General features: G+C 45.4%; 1 protein-coding gene across 1 annotated transcript in view; it reads left to right on the top strand.

The window, feature by feature from the left end:
• LOC135918841 (uncharacterized) overlaps window positions 1-21,225 on the top strand; it is a 206,176-nt gene extending 184,951 nt beyond the window's left edge. The window contains exon 6 of the mRNA XM_070526429.1: window positions 20,622-21,225. Coding sequence (XP_070382530.1) covers window positions 20,622-21,106 — 485 coding nt within the window. The 3' untranslated portion in view covers window positions 21,107-21,225. The remainder of the gene's footprint in view (window positions 1-20,621) is intronic.
• The last annotated feature ends 3,239 nt before the right edge of the window (window positions 21,226-24,464 follow it).

The raw sequence follows: 24,464 nt of genomic DNA, 5'->3' as shown, positions 1-24,464 counted from the left end.
AGGAACGGTCGGTCTGCGTGCAAACCTGCTGGGGCGAGGGTGTTCTGCAGGTCGGTGTTCGGGCGTAAATGTGTCCTCACGTGGCCATGGAGCACCTCTGCGGTTGACGTCTGTGACACATACCGCCGGTTGCCAGGAAGCGCAGGGTGCGGCAGGCGCCATGTGTTGCGGGTAATAAGCGTCCGGTTGTCGTATGACGTCGCGCGCAAGTTCCTGGTGCCGCAGCAGTTCCTCACGCACGATCTGCCGTATAGTAGACGAAAGATCGGCAGACGGGCTCTCATCGACGCTGGCAATGGTTGTCACATTCGCCAGCCGTCCAAACTTTGGCACAATGCGACGTGTTTGCAACGTCTCAAACGTACGGCAATGACGCACGACATCTAAGACGGAATCAACGTGTTCCCGACCTATAAGGAAATTGTATACATCTTCTGCAATTCCTTTGAGCAGATGTCCGACTCGGTCTTCCTCGGACATCTGCGGATTTACGATTTTGCACAGTTTGAGGATTTCCTCTATGTATATAGTGCATGTTTCTCCAGGAGCTTGAGCTCTTTGAGCAAGTGTTCTTTCGGCGCGTTTCTGTTTGGCGTGGGTGTCGCCAAAACACTTCTTAATTTCCTCGACAAAGTGCTCCCACGTTGTCAGGGAGTCTTCGTGGTTTTTATACCACATCAGCGCTGTCTCACTCAGAAAGAGCGAGACATATTAAAGCTGAGTGACAGAATCCCAACGGTTGTAGCGGCTCACCCTTGCGTAATGCATCAGCCACTCGTCGACGTCTTCGCCCACTTTTCCCGCGAACGAGCGTGGTTCCATGTAGTGCCGCAAAGGTCCAACTGGCGCTGACCTTTGAGAAGGTGAAACTTGAGCAGGCATTTGTCCACCTCCGTCCTGAGCCATAGAGAAGGTCGTTGGCAAGAGACCGGCAAGACGACGGCTCCGGCGAAGTTCTGGATGTTGCGATTCCGTGGTACGTCCTGTCGTACCCCGCACCTCCACCACTCTGTTGCGCCCACAAAAGGCGTTACTCTGCAGCCGGGTAGAGTTAGAAGCGATGGCATTGATCAGCTGAGCGCCTGTCCAGATTCAGCCAGCCAGCCACACGTCGTCTTCCTCGTTCACCACCCTTCGGTGCCCCCCGCATACTGTTTGTTGAGGCGTGAACCCACTTGAACTATGAACTATGTGAACTATGCACTAACCACGTGAACTAACTAACCACGTGACCACGTGAACTAACCACGTGAACTAATGACGTGGACCACGTGAACTAACCACGTGAACTATGCACCTAAGAGCGTAACAATATATATACATATATATATACATATGTGTGTGTGTGTGTGTGTGTGTGTGTCTTACGGCTAGGGTTGCACTGAGTTTACAAGACGTTGTTGATGGTGAGGTAAAGATGACGTCTAAAGGCAGCGCCAATTAAAGTCTTTTTCTTCTTTTCTTTGCCCGGCTCATACCGTAGGAATCCTCTGTTCCCAGACGAAGCCCGCTAGGGAATTAAAAATGACTGGGAAAGTTTAGGACGAAACCGCTTAAGACGAGCAAGATGTACCAACATGGTCGAGCTGGACCGACGACTAGCTGACATCAAGCGTTGCAGCACGTACGTCAAATCGCTCAAGCAATATAAATTGACGAATTGGCCCGTGTACTGCGGTAAAAACTTCGCATGAGCCACGTTTACGTTACGATGTGCACAACCACAGGCTAACAACCACGACCTGGCTAACGCGCAAATATAACAACGCTAACACATGCAACCACAAAGGAACAACTACGAGACACAAGCGCTGTGTCTTGATTTCACTAATAGTGCTAACATATGCAAGCACAAAGGAGCAAGAACTGGGCGCCTTGTGTCTCGTTCGTGTTCTTTTGTGGTTACATGTGTTTGCGCTGTTACATTTGTCAAAAACTGCGGAAGGTTGAGGGAGCACGACGCCGAGACGAGCGGAAAGCTCGAGGCATGCCTTGGGAAAGCGGGGGTCAGAGAGAGCGACGAGGCGAGAATGTGTAGACCCTGGAAACAGCCACCCAATCTGCAATGGGAGTCTCAAACGTCGCGTACCTGCACCTTTCAGTTTGCTGACGCCGGCGTTATAGCACGAAAACTTGGAGGACGCTTAAGCTTCGCCTTTGAGAGAGGGACGCGATGGCATTCAAAGATACTTGACAGCTTCTCACGCTTCACGGAAATTGCAGTTTATGTAACCGTAATGTTTGCCGGGAAACGCAGGCGGTTAACGCTATGCACGAAGGCTAGCTTTCTCGTAGTAACGCGGCCTCTTTCATGAGCCGATCCCGAAGGTACAGCATAACCGCACCAACAAATGACATAATTTTGAGGTTTCTGTTATTCTTACGCACTTTATTTATTTTAGTCTGAGAAGAATTAACACAAAAGGAATATGCTGTCGGTGCTTTGTTTCATGCCATTAGTTTGTGGGCTATGAGTAAATTGGGAAAAGCGAGTGCCAACGTTTCGACAAGTCCACTTGTTGAAACGTTGGCTCTCGCTTCCGGCCAGACACGGATATGGGTTGTCTGTAAGAGTGCAAGAGAAACGGCTTGCGCCCTATTCAAATGACAAGTGCAGCGCCTGCCATGGCCGGACTCGACTCACTCGGAGGAGCGAGTCGAGGCTGGCCGCGCGCCTGTCAAATCGCTTTGGTCCTCAGCCGCTAGGGCGCTGCGCATGCGCAGTTCGGCGTCGTAAAAGGCGGATAATTGCATGGTGAAGGTTCGATTTTGTTACTTCGTCTTCTGCCGAAAGCAATGGGCCACGGGACTCTTCAGTTGCCGGATGCACTGATTATATTATTGCGATAGCAATTATTTGGACACTCAAGGCGCACTGCTGCCGTCGCCGTCACGTTCTGTATAACGTCCAAGGGCAATTACAATGTCACCGCGCAGCGCATGCTGTATATGCGACCGAAAGAGCGGGGGGTACAGGGGTGAGCCGTTGATGGTAGCTGAGTCTAGTGTGCGCAAGTGAGAAAAGCGGGGAGGAAGCGCGCCGCCTTCCGTCGCGCTCATTGCAATCGGAAGGCAGTCGAGGGAAGGGGGCGGGCCTTAGGATTCTGTGATCTGTGATTCCGCAACATGTTTATTTACCTTGTTCGACCTATTGTATACGGTGACTTTTTCTTACATACGTAAATTTATTCAAGACTTATATAACTATCTTGTTGTTAGATTTTGTGTATTCATGCAGTGAACTTTTTCCAGCGACACCTTTTTGCCCTTTATCAAGCTGTATCTACGCGTTTGCATATTCTATTGTAGCTTCGCATTTCTAACGTATATTTTGCAGAACTGCCGCTTTCTATATGCGCTCTCAGCTGCGACTCTAATTTCGGTGCAATCACTCACAATACACGACCGGTGACAGATGCTCCTGCGCAACACAATGGAACAAAAGACAGCGTCATTGACATTATTCCTTGGCCTTTGCATATATACAAAAATGTAAACAAGGTTCTTGAATGGCAAAGTTGCTTTGAAATATTTTTCCTCAACTTGCTCACTTCATGACCTTTACGTTTTTCACACCAGTGGCATGCACTGCTTTTACGGTTTCGAACTCACATAGTTCTAAACTTCGTGTGATATTTTCTATAAATAACTCATACCAATAGAAGCATTGGTATGAGTTATTTCTGGCACAATGTTTGGGACCTACGAATATACTCTTTTATGAAAAATACATATTTTACTTGTCTTGACAGTTCGCAGCGTTCAGCAATTTGTTTGCAGCACCTGTGACAATGACAGTGCAGCTATTATTCATCAGCTTGATCCCTCAATAAATGCTATAAGTAGGAGGCCGAGCTGCTTTTCAGTGTTTCATAGCAATTGGAAGTAATGATAGGTAACAATAAATGAAGAGGTGTGTCAAATATAGTGATTTTGTTTTAAAGACATTTCACATGGTGTATAAAAAGATTCCAGAGTCATGTACCAAAAATGTAACGCTCTATACAAATGCATCTAGTTAACGCAACAATGTGGCACAATGACACTTTCCGCACATGTTGACCCTGCGTCACAGCCGACAGCGGGGATTCCTAGTAGTGCACAACATCGTGGCCACTACCACACCATGATTATTAATACGAGGCTCTGCAGCAACAACACACACGACCAATTTCATTGTAAAATAAGAAATCTAGCACATTTCGGCATACAAACGTAACTCGCGTTGTTTTCTCGACAAGCTGCGCTACGGTCTGTGTATATTTCATTTTGGTTAAACCTGTGTACGCAAGGGATAAATGAAGATCTGCAGGAGGAAAATGTTGCCATAGCATATCTCCCGCCATTACAACGTGCGTAGTTTGTAAGTTTAACTGCCTGTTGCCTAAGTTAGTAAAAAGGCAGGAACTTCTCGAATTAGGCAATGTGTGCCAACCAACAAAACTCAACCAAACACGCATTTATTTAGGTGTATATTACACCAAACTGCTTTATTTGTGTCTGTTTAGAGAGCAAATGCGTGTACTAGATATACTACTATGAATAGGAGCAAAAACGCCTCCTCTACGCGCAATTCAGTCCCTCTTGTAAGCGGCGACACCATCTGTCTGTGCGTGCCGCGCTCACAAAAACGAGGACTATGAGAAGAAAAGCAGAAGAGATGAGCTGAGTGACATGCGTATTAGGAATTTCGCTAGCACATGCAAGGTCTGTCTTATTCGATATGCTAGACGTGCATTCATCTATTAAACTTTTCAAATTATATCTTCTTACTCTTCTGTCAATGCTGTTGTACGTACATATAGAAATATTTGCTAAAAGAACATCGCATGTGCCAAGTTTTTCTTCTGCTAGTCTTCATTCTTTTGAGTGCTGCATGTATAGAAAGATAAACGCTTATCAACTAGCAGTCTTCAATTACAGTGCGGTCTAATTAGTTAAACATTTTCGCTGTCGTTATTTATATGATGTCACCGCAATTCCATGCTACATGCCACATGCTACATGCCGTTTCGCTGTTTTCAAGAGGGTGGCGAAATCAGTAAGTCGATCGTTGATGCATTGATTCTTGGTAATGGAGTAATTTTCTATGTAGGCTCTAAATAACCAATCAAGAATAGATATGGTTCATCACATCGAACTTGTTTCCTAGTTCAGCGAACTAGTCGTTGAGCAGACCGGAAAAATCTAGGCCATTAAATAAAATATGGGTGAATACAAGTGTTCAATAATTATTTTCGGCGGCTTTAATGATGTACACAATTCAAACTTTCGGCACACGCCACGTAAGAGTTATCATATTCTTCTCATAAATTTGAACATGATATAATTTTTGGCGCGCCTAGGGAAGCGGGCAAATTTTGGTAGTATTTCATATTACGCCATTCGTATTTAACCTATAGTTACCACACTTTAATCTTTATTTGATTATGGTCCTATTATTTCCGACTTCTCTACGCAATAAAAAATTGCGTGAGGGATCTAGACCACACGAAATTTCGTCAGACTCTCGACTTCTTTCATTATTAACGTTGTGTGTTTCAGTTGTGACAAGTTGTTTTACACGATAGCCAGTTTATGCGCCAAGAAAACATACACCTACATTTATTATTCAATACTGCTGGATTTGCAGAGGCGAAGCTGCTCTTCTTTTGGGTACCAGAGGATATAATCGTGATGGACCCGTTTGAGATGGACATCGGGTTTCATGACGTGAACACGCTGTCTGCTGGCATTAAGCACGCCATAGTTGTAGAGCCCTCTGGAGAGTACATCTTCTCCCTCGAACAGGTGATGCACATATGGCACTTTTGTTATGACCTGGCATGACTGTATGGTTCACTGAGTGGCAGAGGTGGGAGTACACAGAGGAAAAATATAAGCACAGTGGAGGAGACCACGAAAGTTGCGCACCTATACCTGTTCATTCGTTTGTTTAAGCTTGTCATGCATCGTTAGTACAAAAAGATGACGTGTTCGGATGCAGATAACTTTCTCGTTGAAACAGTAACATTCATGAGGCCACATTAGAAAGTACAATTAACTGAGAGACAAAACACGTACCTAAAGACACGATGCAAGTTGCGAGCACCATTTTAAAACATTACGTGTCTATACCTAAAACTATTGATGGTGCAGTGGCACACGTTCGGTCAAACTGATCATGTTTTTTTTAAAAACAAAGCTTCACAGAGCATTGTAACATGGAGGTACGTCAAGTCTTTGAGGCACGTGTTATATGTGCTTTCTAACGTGATTTCATGCCGGTTAGTGTTCCGTCACAAATTTTGTCCTCAAATTTGTACCTAACCATTTTCTATGTACTGTCACGTAGTAGTACGATGAAGAATAAAGCAGCAAAACTGTGAATGGTGAAACTAGCTTGCTATTGGGCCTATTTATGCCCACAGAAAGAGGTGCACTCAAAGGACAACGACTGCGGTGAACACAGCAGCCGGCGATCGTCGGAATCTGCACAGCGGGTCTGTCTCTTTTAGAGTAGAATCAAAGTTTCAATTCTAATTTCTGGTGCTCGCGTGGTTTTTAGAAGTGCTACACACTTCGTGTCGAACATGCAAGCTGATTGTGCTGGGTTCGGCGAGAACGTACGCAACAGATAGAACCAACGATAACGTTTGCCTTAGTTCTAAATCATCTAGGCACGTCTCGCGCGCAGCGATAACTTTAACTTGTTAGCGGATGAAATGCAGCTTCCGAGAAAGGGATATAAGTACGCGTCTCAACGCCTCCCTAATAAAAAGCATTTTCCCAGTGCTACAAACTCGAGAACACAAGAAACTAAAGCAGTTGGAGTAAAGAAAAATATCAAACAAAGAAACAAAGTGCCTGAGTTTGTTAGCGCTGGTGAACGGGTTTAAGGCAAACAACATGGACTATTTCAGGCCGTGAATGGGCACCGCTGTAACTGCTAAAGGCCGTCTTGGACGACCTCACAGTGTGGTGCGCCAAGACGTCAAATAATCTTGTAGGGTCCAAAATAGCGTCGCAATAGTTTCTCGCTAAGTACTCGTCGGCATATTTGGTTCCAAACCCAAACAGGGTCGCCGGGATGATGTTCCACGTAGCAGTGTGGACGATTGTAGTGTTGGCTGTCGGTCTCTCTTGCTGGTTTTTGATTCGCAGACAGGCGAGCTTCTTCAGCGCGCAGGAGATAGGCGGTGATGCCGATATTCTTTTGTGTGGGAGCACGTCGTGGAGAGTCGTCGTGGGGTTCCTACCTTAGACCAGCTTGAACGGCGTGATCTGTGTTGTTTTTTGCACTTCCGTGTTGTACACACTGAAGGTTACACGCCGAAGGATGACATCACGCATCTAGTGTTCAACGTCCACGTACATCGCTAACATGTCGGCGAGCATCTTGTTCAGACATTCGGTTAGGCCGTTCGTCTGTAGGTGGTGGGTAGTGGCCTTCCGGTGATTGTCTCGCTATACTTAGTAAGCTGAGCTTGAGTAAGCTCAGCGGTGAAAGCCATCCATCTGTTAGTAAGCGATGCGGATTTCAGGCGCACCATGTTGCATCGCACCAATTGGTGCAGCGGAGACGTAGAGGTAGAGCATCCGCCTCGCGTGCGAGTGGACCGTGGTTCGAATCCCAGTGCCGCTCAATTTTCCACCGGGTTAAAAAAAATCCGCGTGTTGATAAAATTGCATGAACACGCCTGGAATGCGGCCTGATCTCGGTGACCAGAACCGGTAACGCACTCCCTCACCAGAGCAGGATTGGCCACAACAATCAAACCCCGGCAGTACCCAGCAGCTGCGAAGCAACTGACTACGGCGGCAAGACCTGCGACGCAGCAGGCGGTGCTAAGAATCCCTGGTTCCGCACAGGCCGCCATTAGAATCTGAACATGGCAACGTTTAAAGCTAGAACGTTAACTAGTGAGGCGAGTCTAGCAGTGCTATTGGAGGAATTAAAGGGCAGCCAATGGGATATAATAGGGCTCAGTGAAGTTAGGAGGACAAAAGAAGCATATAGAGTGCTAAAAAGCGGGCACATCCTGTTCTTCCGGGATATAGCGGAGAGACGAGAATCAGGAGTTGGATTCCTCATTAATCTTAATAGGAATATAATAATATAATAAGATAAGATAAGATAATAAATTTAGTAAGAGGTACAAATTGAAGGTCGTACATGTCTACGCTCCTACATCCAGTCATGATGACCAGGAAGTCGAAAGCTTCTATGATGACGTGGAATCGGCCATGGGTAAAATCAAAACAAAATACATTATACGGGTGGGCGACTTCAATGCCAGGGTGGGCAAGAAGCAGGCTAGAGACAAGTCAGTGAAAGAATATGGCATAGGCTCTAGCAATAGCAGGGGAGAGTTATTAGTAGAGTTTGCGGAACAGAATAATATGAGGATCATCGTCATCATCATCAGCCTGGTTACGCCCACTGCAGGGCAAAGGCCTCTCCCATACTTCTCCAACAACCCCGGTCATGTACTAATTGTGGCCATGCCGTCCCTGCAAACTTCTTAATCTCATCCGCCCACCAAACTTTCTGCCGCCCCCTGCTGCGCTTCCTTTCCATTGGAATCCAGTGCGTAACCCTTAATGACCATCGGTTATCCTCCCTCCTCATTACATGCCCTGCCCATGCCTATTTCTTTTTCTTGATTTCAACTAAGATGTAATTAACTCTCGTTTGTTCCCTCACCCAATCTGCTCTTTTCTTATCCCTTAACGTTACACCTATCATTATTCTTTCCATAGCTCGTTGCGTCGTCCTCAATTTGAGTAGAACCCTTTTCGTAAGCCTCCACGTTTCTGCCCCGTAGGTGAGTACTGGTAAGACGCAGCTATTATACACTTTCCTCTTGAGGGATAATGGCAACCTGCTGTTCATGATCTGAGAATGCCTGCCAAACGCACCCCAGCCCATTCTTATTCTTCTGATTATTTCTGTCTCATGATCCCGATCTGCCGTCACTACCTGCCCTAAGTAGATGTATTCCCTTACTACTTCCAGTGTCTCGCTGCCTATTGTAAAGTGCTGTTCTCTTCCGAGACTGTTAAACATTACTTTAGTTTTCTGCAGATTAATTTTTAAACCCACTTTTCTGCTTTGCCTCTCCAGGTCAGTGAGCATGCATTGCAATTGGTCCCCTGAGTTACTAAGCAAGGCAATATCATCAGCGAATCGCAAGTTAGTAAGGTATTCTCCATTAACTTTTACCCCCAATTTTTCCCAATCCAGGTCTCTGAATACCTCCTGTAAACAGGCTGTGAATAGCATTGGAGAGATCGTATCTCCCTGCCTGACGCCTTTCTTTATTGGGATTTTGTTGCTTTCTTTATGGAGGACTACGGTGGCTGTGGAGCCGCTATAGATATATTTCAGTATTTTTAAATACGGCTCGTCTACACCCTGATTCCGTAATGCCTCCATGACTGCTGAGGTTTCGACAGAATCAAACGCTTCCTCGTAATCAATGAAAGCTTTATATAAGGGTTGGTTATATTCCCCACATTTCTCTATCACCTGATTGATAGTGTGAATATGATCTATTGTGGAGTAGCCTTTACGGAATCCTGCCTGGTCCTTTGGTTGACAGAAGTCCAAGGTGTTCCTGATTCTATTTGCCATTACCTTAGTAAATAGTTTGTAGGCGACGGACAGTAAGCTGATCGGTCTATAATTTTTCAAGTCTTTGGCGTCCCCTTTCTTATGGATTAGGATTATGTTAGCATTCTTCCAAGATTCCGGTACGCTCGAGGTCATGAGGCATTGCGTATACAGGGTGGCCAGTTTCTCTAGAACAATCTGCCCACCACCCTTCAACAAATCTGCTGTTACCTGATCTTCCCCAGCTGCCTTCCCCCTTTGCATATTTCCTAAGGCTTTCTTTACTTCTTCCGGCGTTACCTTTGGGATTTCGAATTCCTCTAGACTATTTTCTCTTCTATTATCGTCGTTGGTGCCACTGGTACTGTATAAATCTCTATAGAACTCCTCAGCCAATCGAACTATCTCATCTATATTATTTTATTTATTTTTATTTATTTCAGAATACTGCCGGCTTCCATTTGGAAGCCCAGGCAGGAGTGGTACAACATCACGTGATTTCAAACTTTTTCCTCAAGGGGATAAAAAAATAAAAAGAGTAAAAAAACAGTCCAATAGGCAAAGTAAACATATGCAAATACACAAAAGAAATACAATGATGCCGTCACATTGCTGCCAATAGCAAAGGCGTAATAAATGAGTCATCAGAATTTGTAACAAGCAAAGGTACAGTGAATGCATGACATTACAAGCACGTCTGTACTCCAGATAAGAAGGAATCTGGAGTGGCTGAGTTGACCACGCTTTGCGGAAGAGCGTTCCATTCGCGAATTGTCTTGGGCAGGAAGGAATAAAGATATGCGTTTGTTCTAGCGCTCGGCAATAATATTGTTTGATTGTGCTTACCTCTGGTCAGTCGCGATTTGTTAAATTGCATGTAGTAGTCAAATCTCATCTTAGTGTGGTTGTTAACTATGTTATACATTGCTTGTAGACGGTGCATTTTGCGACGAGTTTCTAGTGTCTGGAGCCCAGATCGCAACCTTAAAGAGGTGACTGAAATGCGCCAATTGTAAGCATTGTAGATAAATCTAAGAGCTTTTTTTGTACTCTTTCGATAATGTCTATACCAGCCTTTGTGTGAGGGTCCCAGACTATATCGGAATACTCGAGTGTTGGCCTAATAATTGCCTTATATGCAGTTAATTTGGTAGCACTAGTGCAGTTTTTTAAACGGTGCTTTAATAACCATTACTTTTTCATTGCTGCCGCAGAAACATACCTAACGTGAGTGGTATAGCTCATCTTGGAATCAATTGTAATTCCAAGATATGTGAATTCCTCTACCTGTTTAATATCCATATTATTTATCGTGTAAGTGCAAATTAGCGGATTGTTTTACGTGTAATAACCATGTGCGCGCATTTCGAGATGTTTAGGGTCATATGCCACTGGATACACCAGTCGTGTATTGCTATTAGATAGTCAGTTAAGATAGATTGGTCATCCACAGATTGAATGCTCGAGTAAACAATACAATCGTCCGCAAAAAAGCGACACCGCACGGAAAATTTGCAAGCCAGGTCATTTAGGTAGATAAGAAAAAGAAGTGGCCCTAAAACCGAGCCCTGTGGAACGCCCGAAAGTACAGAGGTGAGCGAAGAATTCGAAGCACCTATGCTGACAAATTGTTTTCGATGCGTCAAGTACGAATCAAGCCAACGCAAAATTTGTTCGTTGCGTATGATGCTGTTTAGCTGTATCATCATTTTTTTGTGTGAAACCCGATCGAAGGCTTTCTCGAAATCTAAAAAAAGAATGTCTACCTGCCCACCTTGATCCAAGATTGCCAGTATTTCGTTGGTCATATGAAGTAACTGCGTAGTGGTAGAAAAGCCACGCCTGAATCCGTGCTGACTCTCACTAAAGAAGTCATTATTTTCTAAAAAGGAACTTAAATGCTTACAAATAAAGTGTTTCATAACTTTAGAAGCGGTGCAGAGTAGGGAGATAGGTCTGTAATTTTCTACATTAAGCTTGTCTCCCTTTTTGTGGACTGGGACTACTTTGGCGACTTTCCAGTCGTTAGGCAGATCCCCTTCGTTTAAACTTACGTTAAATATTATGAACAGGTATTTCGCGGACCATTCAGCGTACCGATTAAGAAAAGCGTTAGGTATGTCGTCAGGACCTGCAGATTTTTTTGGATCTAAGTTTAGCAGTGACGAAAATATGCCTTCCTCAGATATGACAAGATCTGGAAGCTTGAGACCAACGCCATGAGTATCATCTTTCTGGGTGGGTTCGCGTAAAAATACTGACGAAAAAAACGTGTTAAAAGCTTCCGCAATGCGCTGAGTGTCGGTAACTTCGACATCATTCAGTTTTATCTTGTCTACAAGACTGTTCCGCTTCGATATATGCATCCAAAACTTCCTTGGGTTGTTTTTTAAAAAGTTGTGCATTCTGACATTAAAGAAATGGTATTTACTTAATTTTAATTCGGATCTAAGATCTGCTCGAAGGGACGCCAAAACAGAGTGGCTTGACCGACAGCATGTTAAACGTTTTAATCGACGCTTTAAGTGCAGGATATTACGAGTAATCCACGGGTTTTTTCGGTTGACTTTCTTCCGCTTTTTAGGAACGTACTTTTTGATGCATTCGTGCACGGCGCTCTTAAAGTGCAGTCACAGCTCATTGACGCCTAGGAAACCTTGTCTTTGTTTTCGAGAAAAAGTGTCAAAATCTTGTTCTAAGTAGTCGAGAATGCTTTCGTCTTCGGCGTTAATGAAATCTAAGAATTCTTTCATAGGTTCCCGCGAACGTGCTAACGCAAATTTACATTTTAAGAGGATAATCTTGTGATCGGATATTCCGGGTAAAACTTCCACGGAAGGGCCCTTTTCAAGAATGGCTTGAGAAACAAAAGCAAGGTCAAGTATGGTGCTGGAACTGGAAGTGACACGTGTCGGTATCTGCACAAGCTGTGCGAGATTAAAGCAGTACGCAGTTTCAAGCATCATTTCAGACTGTGCGCAAGACGGTAGTGAGCTCAGTTGTTCCCAGTTTATTGTGGGCAGATTAAAATCGCCGCACATTATAATCTTGTTGTAGCGTTTGGTGTTTATTTGAAGAAATTCATGCAGTGACTGGAGCAACGAAACATCGGCGCTAGGAGGCCTGTAGACTACACCGACTAGTAGGCTGCATTCACACAAATGAACAAAAATCCAGACCATTTCTACGCTCGTCTCGTGAGGAATAATAGTGAAGTCTATTCCCTTTTTTAAGATAATTGCTACGCCACCCCCTCTTGAGCCACGATCCCTCCTGACCATAATGTGAGAGCTTGGTACTATGTCAGCATCCGAGATGTTTTCGCTTAGCCAAGTTTCAGTTAGGAGTGTTACGTCCGGACGAAAGGCCAAAAGTAAACTTTCTAGTTCTACAGTTTTATTCGTTATACTCCTAGCATTAGCACTTATCATGGTGAGCTCTCGTGGACGCAGGAGTATGCCCAATGATTTCTTGTTCTGTTTGCGCTTTGATATGTTGCTCGTACTGTTTACAACGCCTGGTCACTTGTCATTCATAGGGACTGCCTTATTGAGTGTATCGTCCCACCTGTGCAGCTTGCCGTTAATTCTTACCTTGTCGTAAGTTAAAACCACTTTGTCGTACAGTGAAGAAGTTATGATATTGCCGGCTTTGTCTCTTAACGCATACATCTGGTTCTTGCCAATTCCTAGTTTCTTCTTCACTGTTTTTAGGCTTCCTCCGTTCCTGAGAGCATGTTCAATTCTATCCATATTATACTTCCTGATGTCAGCTGTCTTACGCTTGTTGATTAACTTCGATAGTTCTGCCAGTTCTATTCTAGCTGTAGGGTTAGAGGCTTTCATACATTGGCGTTTCTTGATCAGATCTTTCGTCTCCTGTGATAGTTTACTGGTATCCTGCCTAACGGAGTTGCCACCGACTGCCATTGCACACTCCTTAATGATGCCCACAAGATTGTCGTTCATTGCTTTAACACTAAGGTCCTCTTCCTGAGTTAATGCCGAGTACCTGTTCTGTAGCTTGATCTGGAATTCCTCTATTCTCCCTCTTACCGCTAACTCATTGATCGGCTTCTTATGTACCAGTTTCTTCCGTTCTCTTCTCAGGTCTAGGCTAATTCGAGTTCTTACCATCCTGTGGTCACTGCAGCGCACCTTCCCGAGCACGTCCACATCTTGTATGATGCCAGGGTTAGCGCAGAGTATGAAGTCTATTTCATTTCTAGTCTCGCCGTTCGGGCTCCTCCACGTCCACTTTCGGCTATCCCGCTTGCGGAAGAAGGTATTCATTATCCTCATATTATTCTGTTCCGCAAACTCTACTAATAACTCTCCCCTGCTATTCCTAGTGCCTATGCCATATTCCCCTACTGCTTTGTCTCCAGCCTGCTTCTTGCCTACCTTGGGATTAAAGTCGCCCATTAGTATAGTATATTTGGTTTTCACTCTACCCATCGCCGATTCCACGTCTTCATAGAAGCTTTCGACTTCCTGGTCATCATGACTTGATGTAGGGGCGTAGACCTGTACAATCTTCATTTTGTACCTCTTATTAAGTTTCACAACAAGACCTCTCACCCTCTCATTAATGCTATAGAATTCCTGTATGTTACCAGCTATATTTTTATTAATCAGGAATCCGACTCCTAGTTCTCTTCTCTCCGCTAAGCCCCGGTAGCACAGGACGTGTCCGCTTTTTAGCACTGTATATGCTTCTTTTGGCCTCCTAACTTCACTGAGCCCTATTATATCCCATTTACTGCCCTCTAATTCCTCCAATAGCACTGCTAGACTCGCTTCACTAGATAACGTTCTAGCGTTAAACGTTGCCAGGTTCATATTCCAATGGCGGCCTGTCCGGAGCCAGTGATTCTTAGCACCCTCTGCTGCGTCGCAGGTCTGAGCGCCGCCGTGGTCAGTTGCTGCGCAGCTGCTGGGGACTGAGGGCCGGGGTTTGATTGTCGTGTTCATATAAGAGGTTGTGGCCAAGTACTGCACCAGGGTGGCCAATCCTGCTCTGGTGAGGGAGTGCGTTACCGGTTGTGGTCACCGGGATCAGGCCACACTCCAGGCCTGTTTGTGCAATTTTATCAACATGCGCATTTCTTTTTTTAAACCGGTGGAAAATTGCCGGCACCGGGATTCGAACCACGGACCTCTTGCACGCGAGGAGGGTGTGCTACCTCTACGCCACCGCTGCAATATGAGGATAACGAATACCTTCTTCCGCAAGCGGGATAGCCGAAAGTGGACGTGGTGGAGCCCGAACGGCGAGACTAGAAATGAAATAGACTTCATACTTTGAGCTAACCCTGGCATCATATAAGATGTGGATGTGCTCGGCAAGGTGCGCTGCAGTGAGCATAGGATGGTAAGAATTTGAATTAGCCTAGACTTGAGGAGAGTACGGAAGAAACTGGTACAGAAGAAGCCGATCAATGAGTTAGCGGTAAGAGGGAAAATAGAGGAATTCGGGATCAAGCTACAGAAGAGGTACTCGGCTTTAACTCAGGAAGAGGATCTTAGTGTTGAAGATATGAACGAAAATCTTATGGGCATCATTAAGGAGTGTGCAATAGAAGTCGGTGGTAACTCCGTTAGACAGGATGTCAGTAAGTTATCTCAGGAGACGAAAGATTTGATCAAGAAACGCCAATGTATTGAAGTGTCTAACCCTACAGCTAGAATATAACTGGCACAATATTCCAAGTTAATCAACAAGCGAAAGACAGGTGACATAAGGAAGTATAATATGGATAGAATTGAACATGCTCTCAGGAGCGGAGGAAGCCTAAAAGCAGTGAAGAAGAAGCTAGGAATTGGCCGGAATCAGATGTATGCGTTAAAAGACAAAGCCGGCAATATCATTACTAATATGGATGAGATAGTTCAAGCGGCTGAGGAGTTCTATAGAGATTTATACCGTACCACTGGCACCCACGACGATAATGGAAGAGAGGATAGTCTAGAGGAATTTGAAATCCCACAAGTAACGTCGGAAGAGGCAAAGAAAGCCTTGGAAGCTATGCAAAAGGGAAAGACAGCTGGGTAGGATCAGGTAACAGCAGATTTCTTGAAGGATGCTGGGCAGATTGTTCTAGAATAGCTGGCCACCCTGTATACGCAATGCCTCAAGACCTCGAGCGTACCGCAATCTTGGAAGAACGCTAACAAAATCCTAATCCATAAGAACGGGGACCCCAAAGACTTGAATATATATAATGCGATGAGCTTACTGTCCCTTGCCTACAGAGTATTTACTAAGGTAATCGCCAATAGAACCAGGAACACCTTAGAGTTCTGTCAACCAAAGGACCAGGCAGGATTCCGTAATGGCTACTCAACAACGGATCATATTCACGCAATCAATCAGGTGATAGAGAAATGTGCGGAATATAACCAACACTTATATATAGCTTTCATGGATTACGATATAGCGTTTGATTCAGTCGAAACCTCAGCAGTCATGGAGGCATATCAGAATCAGGGTGTAGACGAGCCGTATATAATAATACTGAAAGATATCTATAGCGGCTCCACAGCCACCGTAGTTCTCTATTAAGAAAGCAACAAAATAAAGAAAGGTGTCAGGCAGGGAGATACCGTCTCTCCAATGCTATTCACAGTATGTTTACAGGAGGTACTCAGAGACCGGGATTGGGAAGAATCAGGGAATAGAGTTAGTGGAGAATACCTTAGTAACTCAGGATTCGATGATGATATGGCCTTGCTTAGTAACTCAGTGGACTAATTGCAATGCATGCTCACTGACCTGGAGAGGCAAACAGAAGGGTGGGTCTAAAAATTAGTCTGCAGAAAACTAAAGTAATGTATAACAGTATCGGAAGAAAGCAAGTTTCCGATAGGTAGCGAGGCACTGGAAGTGGTAAGGGAATAGGGAGGTAGTGACCGCGGATCCGGATCATGAGGCTAAAATATTCAGCAGAATAAGAATGGGCTCGGGTGCATTGGGCAGACATTCTGAGATCATGAACAGCAGGTTGCAATTATCCCCCAAGAGAAAAGTGTATAACAGCTGTGTCTTACCAGTACTCACGCACGGGGCAGAAACCTGGAGGCTTACGAAAAGGGTTCTGCTTAAATAGAGGACAAAGCAACGTGCTGTGTTAAGAATGATACGTGTAACCTTAAGGGATAAGCATAAAGCAGAATGGGTGAGGGAACAAACGCGGATTAAGGACATCTTAGTTGAAATCAAGAATAAGAAATGGGCTTGGGCAGGAGATGTAATGAGGAGGGAAGATAACCGATGGTGATGAAGGGTTACGGACTGGATTCCAATGAAAAGGAAGCGTAGCAGGGGGCGTCAGAAAGGGAGGTGGGCGGATGAGATTAAGAAGTTTGCAGGGACAACATGGCCAAGATTAGTACATGACCGGGGTAGTTGGCGAAGTATGGGAGAGGCCTTTGCGCTGCATTGGGCGTAACCGGGCTGATGATGATGATGATGATGATGATGATGATGATGATGATGATGTTGTATCGTGTTTGATAAAGCAGCAGCTCTAGTCCTATTACGCTTACACCTGCTGCACAATGTTATCGCTGCACACCCTCTGTGTGCTGCGTAGTTTTCCCATTTTCCTCTTTCCCTTCTAGAAAATACAAACGGCAGCGCTGAATAAACTGCGACGTTCTTTGCTTCGTTGAACTTGTCTATTATGTGTCACTGAAGGTCACATCATGAAACATGGTGTAAGAAGTCCGTACTCAAGTCTGAGCCATAAGGAAACAACGACCATTCATTAGCCAAGGCATGCACTTCTTGAAACCAACAGAACGCCCTTGCTTGGACGTGGACGTCAGCAAAAGATGGCGACATTTTAAACAGAAAGTCGAGATGGTACTCATAGCTTCGGATCCCGGCAGGAAGCCTCGGACAGGGTCGACGGAAGGTGCATTGCTACTCAGCTTGGCTGGTGACGAAGCTTTAGAGGTTTACAACAACTTCAGCTTTACTGGGGGTGAGTCCAAGGACGACTTCGAGACGTTGGTCGTAGAATTTGATGAGTATTGCAAGTCCCAGCTAAATGTAGTCCATGAACGCTTCGTGTTCCGTCAATGCGTTCAAGCCTAGGATGAGCCGAACAGTAGATGCGAGGTTAGAAAAGGCTCGCTCAGTTATGCAATTGTGGCGTGATATCAAAACCTATGATTCGAATCTATGCTTCGGGAGAAAGGATGGACCTTGGCCAAAGCCGAACAAGTCAGCAAGGCAGCGGAACAAGCCCCTGAAAAAAAAAAAGGTCTGGACAGATGGAAGACAGGTGGACCCGCGAACGTCGGACAGAATTTTGGTGTAGCCGATATGGATGCATACACGCCCCACGGAGATGCCCCGCATTTGGACGCATCTACAGAAAGTGTGGTGGCGAAAACCAATTTGCGGTGCGCTGCAAGAGTGCCAAGGAAATTTCTGAAGTCAGAAGCGGTGACCTTGACGAGGATAATTTTCCGATTCTCAACGTGTCAAACGACACGTAAAAGCGTGACTGGATGGCTCCTACGCAAGTCGGTAACACGACAGTTTACCTGAAGGTGGATAACTGTGACCAAGCGAACCTGCTGATTTATGGTGCATACCAAAGATTACGACCAAAAGCGCAGCTCAAGGCTTGCAACGCGGTGCTTCCCTCCTATGATGGAACAGTCATGAAACACCTGGAAATTCCGACGCTAAAGACCACTATAGGTGAAGAAATCGTGGACTACGACTTTTTCATCGTGAAAAAAGGGGCTTTAGTGCTTCCTAGGGCTACATGCCAGAGAGCGTCTGGGCTGTTCACACGTTCTGTGAATGCGGTAACAACCAACAGCAGCGAGCAACTAGTCCAAGCTTAGCGAGACGTGTACGTGTTCGAGGGGACTGGTTGTGTTAAGTGTGAATACCGGATGGTATTAAGAGAGAGTGCAATTCCAAGCGTGCGAACGCCGAGACGCATGCCTCTCGCGCAGCAAAAGCCCCTTAAAAAGGAGCTCGAAAGAATGCTGAATGCAGGCATTATCACCAAAGTAGGAGCCCGCGGGCTAAGTAAGTCCTTTGGTTATAATCATGAAATATAGGCAAACTATGGATCTGCATCGACCCCTGAAGAATTTAGTGCCTGAAACGCGAGCATTATGAGATGCCCCGACGCGAAGATATCAAGACAGAGCTTGCAGGCGCAAAATTTTTTTTCACGTTCGGGCGCAAATTCTGGTTTCCACCAGATTCCGCTGCACGAGGAAACGTCGAGAATGCGAGCATTTGTCACACACTTCGGTCGTTATCGTTTCCTTAGACTACCGTTCGGGATCGCGTCAGCCCCTGAGGTCTTTGAGAAGACGTTGAACGAGATTTTCGACGGCATTTCAGGTGTGAAAGTGTACGTGCACGACATGCTGATATGGGGATCAACCAGACAAGAAAACGACGGAAGGCTAAGGAGCATCTCAGAAGCGGCCCGTAAGGCTGGACTAACTTTCAATCCCGAAAAGTGCGAAGTATGCGTCACTGAAATTTTATTCCTTGGCGTTATCATCTCCCATGCAGGGATACGACCAAGTCTCGCATCAATCACCTCGGTTCTTAACTTGCCAGCGCCCACTGACAAGCTCGGGGTGCAACGAATGTGTCATTGCATGTCAATGTGTCATGTGTCAATTGCATGTCAATGTGTCAACTAGTTCGCAAAGTTCGCACCAGCACTCTCTGAATACTCGATTGTTACGCCAGTTCATAAAGAAGCAGTTTGTTTTTTAATGTAGCGAGAATCACGCAATGGAATTGGAGCAGCTCTGCAAATGTCTGAGTGGACAACCGGTGTTGGCAATCTCCGATGCTTAAAGTGGCACCAAAATTACCTCCCATGCTTCACAGAATAGCGTAGGTTCGGCTCTGTTACAGAGGCTTGATGACTCTCGGAACCCGGTCGCATATGCCTCACGCGTACTGACAGTCGCTCAGAAGAGGTATTTGCAGATTGAAAAGGAAGCAAAGGCTGTGAAAAGTTTGATCACCTTGCACGCGGACGTCATGTTATCCTTGAAACTGAGCGTCGTCCGTTAGTAGCAATCAGGAAGAAAGCTATTGGTGAAATGCCACCTACACTGCAGCGTTTTTTCTGCGTTTACTGGAATACGATTTTTGACTGCAGTTCACTCCAGAAAAATAGCTGGTCCTCGCAGGTAAGCTATCACGGGCTTCTGTTTGCCAGCCGGAGCAGGACGGAGCATACGAGGACGTCGATGTGCATGTAGTAAGTGTAGTTTTATCATTAGTATGTTAATCGATGCAAGAAATATTAGCAAAAAAACAAGGAACAACTGCTACTAGGAGAAAGTTACGGAGAAACTGGCAAGAAACAAACCAGTGGAAGGAGAGCCAAGACCCTTCGCAGCTATCTGTCATAAATGGGGGGTGCTGTTTAAAGCAAACAAAGTGATAATACCGTTCAGTGTGCGACGTGAAATAATGAATAGGATCGATGACGGACATATGGAAATAAGCAAATGTAAGGCACGAGCGCGTCGTCTCGTGTTCTGGCCAGGTTTATATTGAGATATTCATAGTCTAATCACAAGATGCGCAGTCTGCCAGAAATATGCTTACAAGCAAAAGGATGAGCATCTCATAATACGACCGACACGCAATCAGCCACGGAATCACGTCGGCGTACATATTTTCCAGTATGCCGGAAAATCGTACTTGTGCGTGCACGATGCGCATTCCAACTTTCCGGAAGTTGAAATACTGCATGACACATCTGTCGTTACAGTGATCGAAAGGCTACGTGCAATGTTTTCTGGCATGGCATACCACTAGAAGTATGCATCGACAGCGACCCACAAGTCTGAAGCCCAGAGTTTTCGATATTTTGAAAAAAGTACCACTTCAAGCACACAACGTCGAGTCCAAGGTTTCCACAATTCAGTAGCCTAGCCGAAAGAGGTGTGCAAATAATTATAATAATTCTTAAAAAAACGACGAAAGGAAAAAATGATTTTTGGATGGGTCTCCTCAGTTGCAGGTCGAGCCCACTGGAAGGTCCCAGGGGAGTTACTTCAAGGTCGGCCATTGAGGACGCCCCTAGAGGACTTCAACGAGGTGTCACGAACAACAGTACTGAAACACGAGAAGGCACAGTCAAAGCGTAGGTGTCTTCCGCCTTTGGACACAGGGCAAATGGTGCGAGTTCGGGGGAACACGTGGAAAACAAAAGCTGAAGGTCCGAACATTACGCAGCCAAGATCATACTCGGACGTTACAGACAAGAGCAACGTACTTCCGCGAAACCGTCAACACCTCTTGAAAACATCGGAGGAATTCGACAACATGGAAGACTCTTCAGACGAAAAGAGCTGCAGTAAAGAAGGCCCCAACCGCCTTCAACCAATCATGGCTTGTACAGCATCAGAGACCGGAAATCCTGGCCCCAGACGGTCTACCCGAAACCGAAGACCACCGCAGCGACTGGGTTACGAAGGAAACTTTGTGCAAGTGACCTAAAGAGCTTACCAAGATTTGGTCGTACTTGAGGTGACGCATTTTTGGCTGTTATTTTCATTATGAAGAAAGGAAGATGTATAGTGTTTGATAAAGCAGCAGCTGTCGATATACACGGGCCGCCCAGTGTTATCACTGCGCACCCTCTCTACGGTGTGTAGTTTTGCCCTCCTACTCTTTCCCTTCTAGAAAGTACAAAAGGCAGCGCTGAATAAACTGTGACACTTTGTTTTGCGCTCAGCTCATCTAGTATTTGGCACTGAAGGCCACACCACGAAACACATATCGCAGCAGGATGTTCTCGACCAAAAATTTCGCTACTTCCACTGCTCGACCTCTCGGCATGGCTTTTTGCGTAGTGGCTAAGGTAGTCGGTTGCCACGGTGATCCACGTGTTTACAGATGTTGATATCGGAAAGGATCCCAACAAACCCATCTCGACCTGCTGAAGCGGGCGGTGAGGAGGGTGGATTGGCTGCAGCAATCCGGCTAGCCTTTTTGGTGGTGTCTTGCGTCGCTAGCAGTCTCGCTTATGTCTTGACGTAACGGGTGACGTCGGCGGTCAGGCGCAGCCAATAGTACTTTCATTCTTGCGACCGTATGTGGAAAGCCCGAGATGCCTTGCAGTCTGATCATCGTGCAGTACATGCATGACTTCTCAGTTGCGACCACAACGAGAAGGCAGTTTGAGTGGATCGCCGAAAAGTTGTTCACCAAGACGTCGTTTCCCAAGGAAAACCACGGGAATCCGTGCCTAAATACCCTCGGAACAAAGTCTTCCCTGCGGAATACTCAGCAAGGCTTCTTAGGTCTGGGTCCGTTCGCTGCTGCTCGGCAAAGTTGTCTGCGACTATTTTTTCCTAGGAAAGCGTCGTCATCAAGTTCGCCTTGTGGTGGCAGGTCTATAGCCGTGCGACAGGCAGTCAGCATCAAAGTGCTTCCGTCCGAAATGAGTAGGCAACAAGTAGTATGCAGACGAGGGTCCCAAAGTCAATGATTGCAACGGGAGCCTCGGTTCTAAAAAAAAAAATGTATGCAAAACGTGGGTGAAAGCAGCAAAATTACAGTACAAAGAAAACAAATGAACGCGCGCAATGCGATACTTTGGTAAGAGAAACAATGAAAAAAGTTGATATACCAAAAAGCATAATTATACAGATCAACATGTTATATGGCATGAAACTATTTATAAAAATAAACATTTTAACTCACGCTTAACTACAATAAAAGATGACGTTAGTTAAAAACAAATTATGGAGTTTTACGTGCCAAAACCACTTTCTGATTATGAGGCACGCCGTAGTGGAGGACTCCGGAAATTTCGACCACCTGGGGTTCTTTAACGTGCACCTAAATCTAAGTACACGGTTGTTTTCGCATTTCGCCCCCATCGAAATGCGGCCGCCGTGGCCGCGATTCGATCCCGCGACCTCGTGCTCAGCAGCCTAACACCATAGCCACTGAGCAGCCGCGGCGGGTGTGACGTTAGTTTAAGTGAATGTGGTAGGTCATTCTATATTTTTAATGCTGAAAACGAGGATGCCATCTTTCCATAGTTGGTGTTACACTGAAGTAGCAAAAAGTTGAAATTATGAAATTAAAAACGAGAATACTTAAATGATACTTCAACAAGCCAGATACAGGTAGCATAAAGTTTACCTGGGGTAGTGGGAGAGCATGGGATTTAAAGGAACTGTTGATGATTCGCGAATATCCTGGTTCTTTATGTGTTGAATAGACGAGAGGTGGCAGTTATTGTGGAAAGGTTGTGAAAGAAATTAGGAATAGATTAAGATGGCGAGCGAATAATGCAACCAATGATTAGACCATTGCGCTTAGTAGAAGGAGACAGGTTAGTTTCGATCCACACTGATTCACTGTTAGATACGTTTAAACACAGGTCAAGCCTGCGTTCGTATTTGATTTTCGATTAAGTAACAGCCGAACCGCCATGCTGATCCCAACTGCGGTGACATTATTCGGATTGGAACGACCTAAAACTATATAAGTTGCCATCGAAAAGCCAAGCCAAGTTTTGGATATGCACAAATATGAAAAGGAATGACCGAGTGAATCAACAAAAACGTTAGTGCTATCTTGGTTTTTGCATACATTTCGCGCATTCATGTGTAGTAATGAGCAGTTATAATAAACGAGCAACAATTTGGTTTCCGCCATTGAGAGCAATGCCATGCAGGGATGTTGTCAGGAACAGATTAGGAAAATGACAAACCTTGTGATTGATATCTACGTGAAGGTGTGCATGTCTGAGTCGGCACTATTCCTGAAGACCTTGCTGTCTTGTACGCTTTGATGTGGCCAAGTCTCTATCCAAAGGTAACGTCATTTCATTTTTTTGAGGGCGAATGCTTCCCCGAATAGTCGTTTGTTGTCAATGGTCTGGTGTTCATTGACGTAAACAGCGCTATCCTTTCTTCCAGTCACACCTATCTGAGATATACGCAAACATGCTTTACGAGCTTTCCGAAGGAATTCGTTTTTCTTGTCGCGCAAGCAAAAAAAAAAAAGAGCGATGATGTTCTTTTGTGTTGTTTTGCTGTCGAAACGGTGAACTGTGTCGATGTCTGTCGATAAAATGCAACATTCAACAACTTCAGCAATAGTTTTCAAGATGGCAGTGCAGTCTTCGCCCAGGGTACAGGTGATGCCTTTGAGTTCATTGTTATTTGGCGGGCTGTTTTGTTCCATGTCTGCTATCCTCCTGGTGAGCGCTTCAGTTTCGGCCCTCAAGTCTTTGTTTGAATTTAGCTATTCATCGACAGTCGCCCGCATTTTATCGTATTTGTCAGTCATGTAACGCGCACTGTGAGCCAGAGACGTAAGACTACCAAGACCCTGGTCGTCAAGCTGTTTTGCAATTTTAGAAGCAAGGCCTTCAACAAGGTTATCAAATGACTTATAGCCACTTATAGCCATTAGCCAGTGACTCAAGTTGCTCAATATTTTTGACCAGACCAGAATTCGAAAGCATGTTATATGGCACAGGCAATAACCGAAGAAACACTAGGGAGCAGCAGCCGCAGATAGATCCACAAAATAGAGAAAGAAAAAAACGTGGGAAAACCAACCTGTAGTGGAAAGGCAGATATTTTAAAGACGGCCTAATTCCTGAAAATGCTGCTCAAAAGTAGACCGAGTGCCTCAGTGGTTCCTTTTGCATCTCTTTGAAGCCAGGCAGTGCAGGTGCAGTGGAACTCAGGTGGGAGCCGCAATAAGGCAGCATGTGCAGGCAGGAGAGCCGCACTCGAGAACCCCTTTGGTCCTTTTTGTCTCCCTGAAGCCAGGCAACGCAGGCGCAGTTGCGCCCAGGGGGAAACGCAGTTCTTCACGCAGGATGTTT

Source organism: Dermacentor albipictus, chromosome 9 (genome assembly GCF_038994185.2).
Source record: "Dermacentor albipictus isolate Rhodes 1998 colony chromosome 9, USDA_Dalb.pri_finalv2, whole genome shotgun sequence".
Classification (NCBI taxonomy): Eukaryota; Metazoa; Arthropoda; class Arachnida; order Ixodida; family Ixodidae; genus Dermacentor; species Dermacentor albipictus.
Note: the sequence above shows the minus strand (reverse complement) of the source record. Positions and strands in the feature narration are given on the sequence as shown.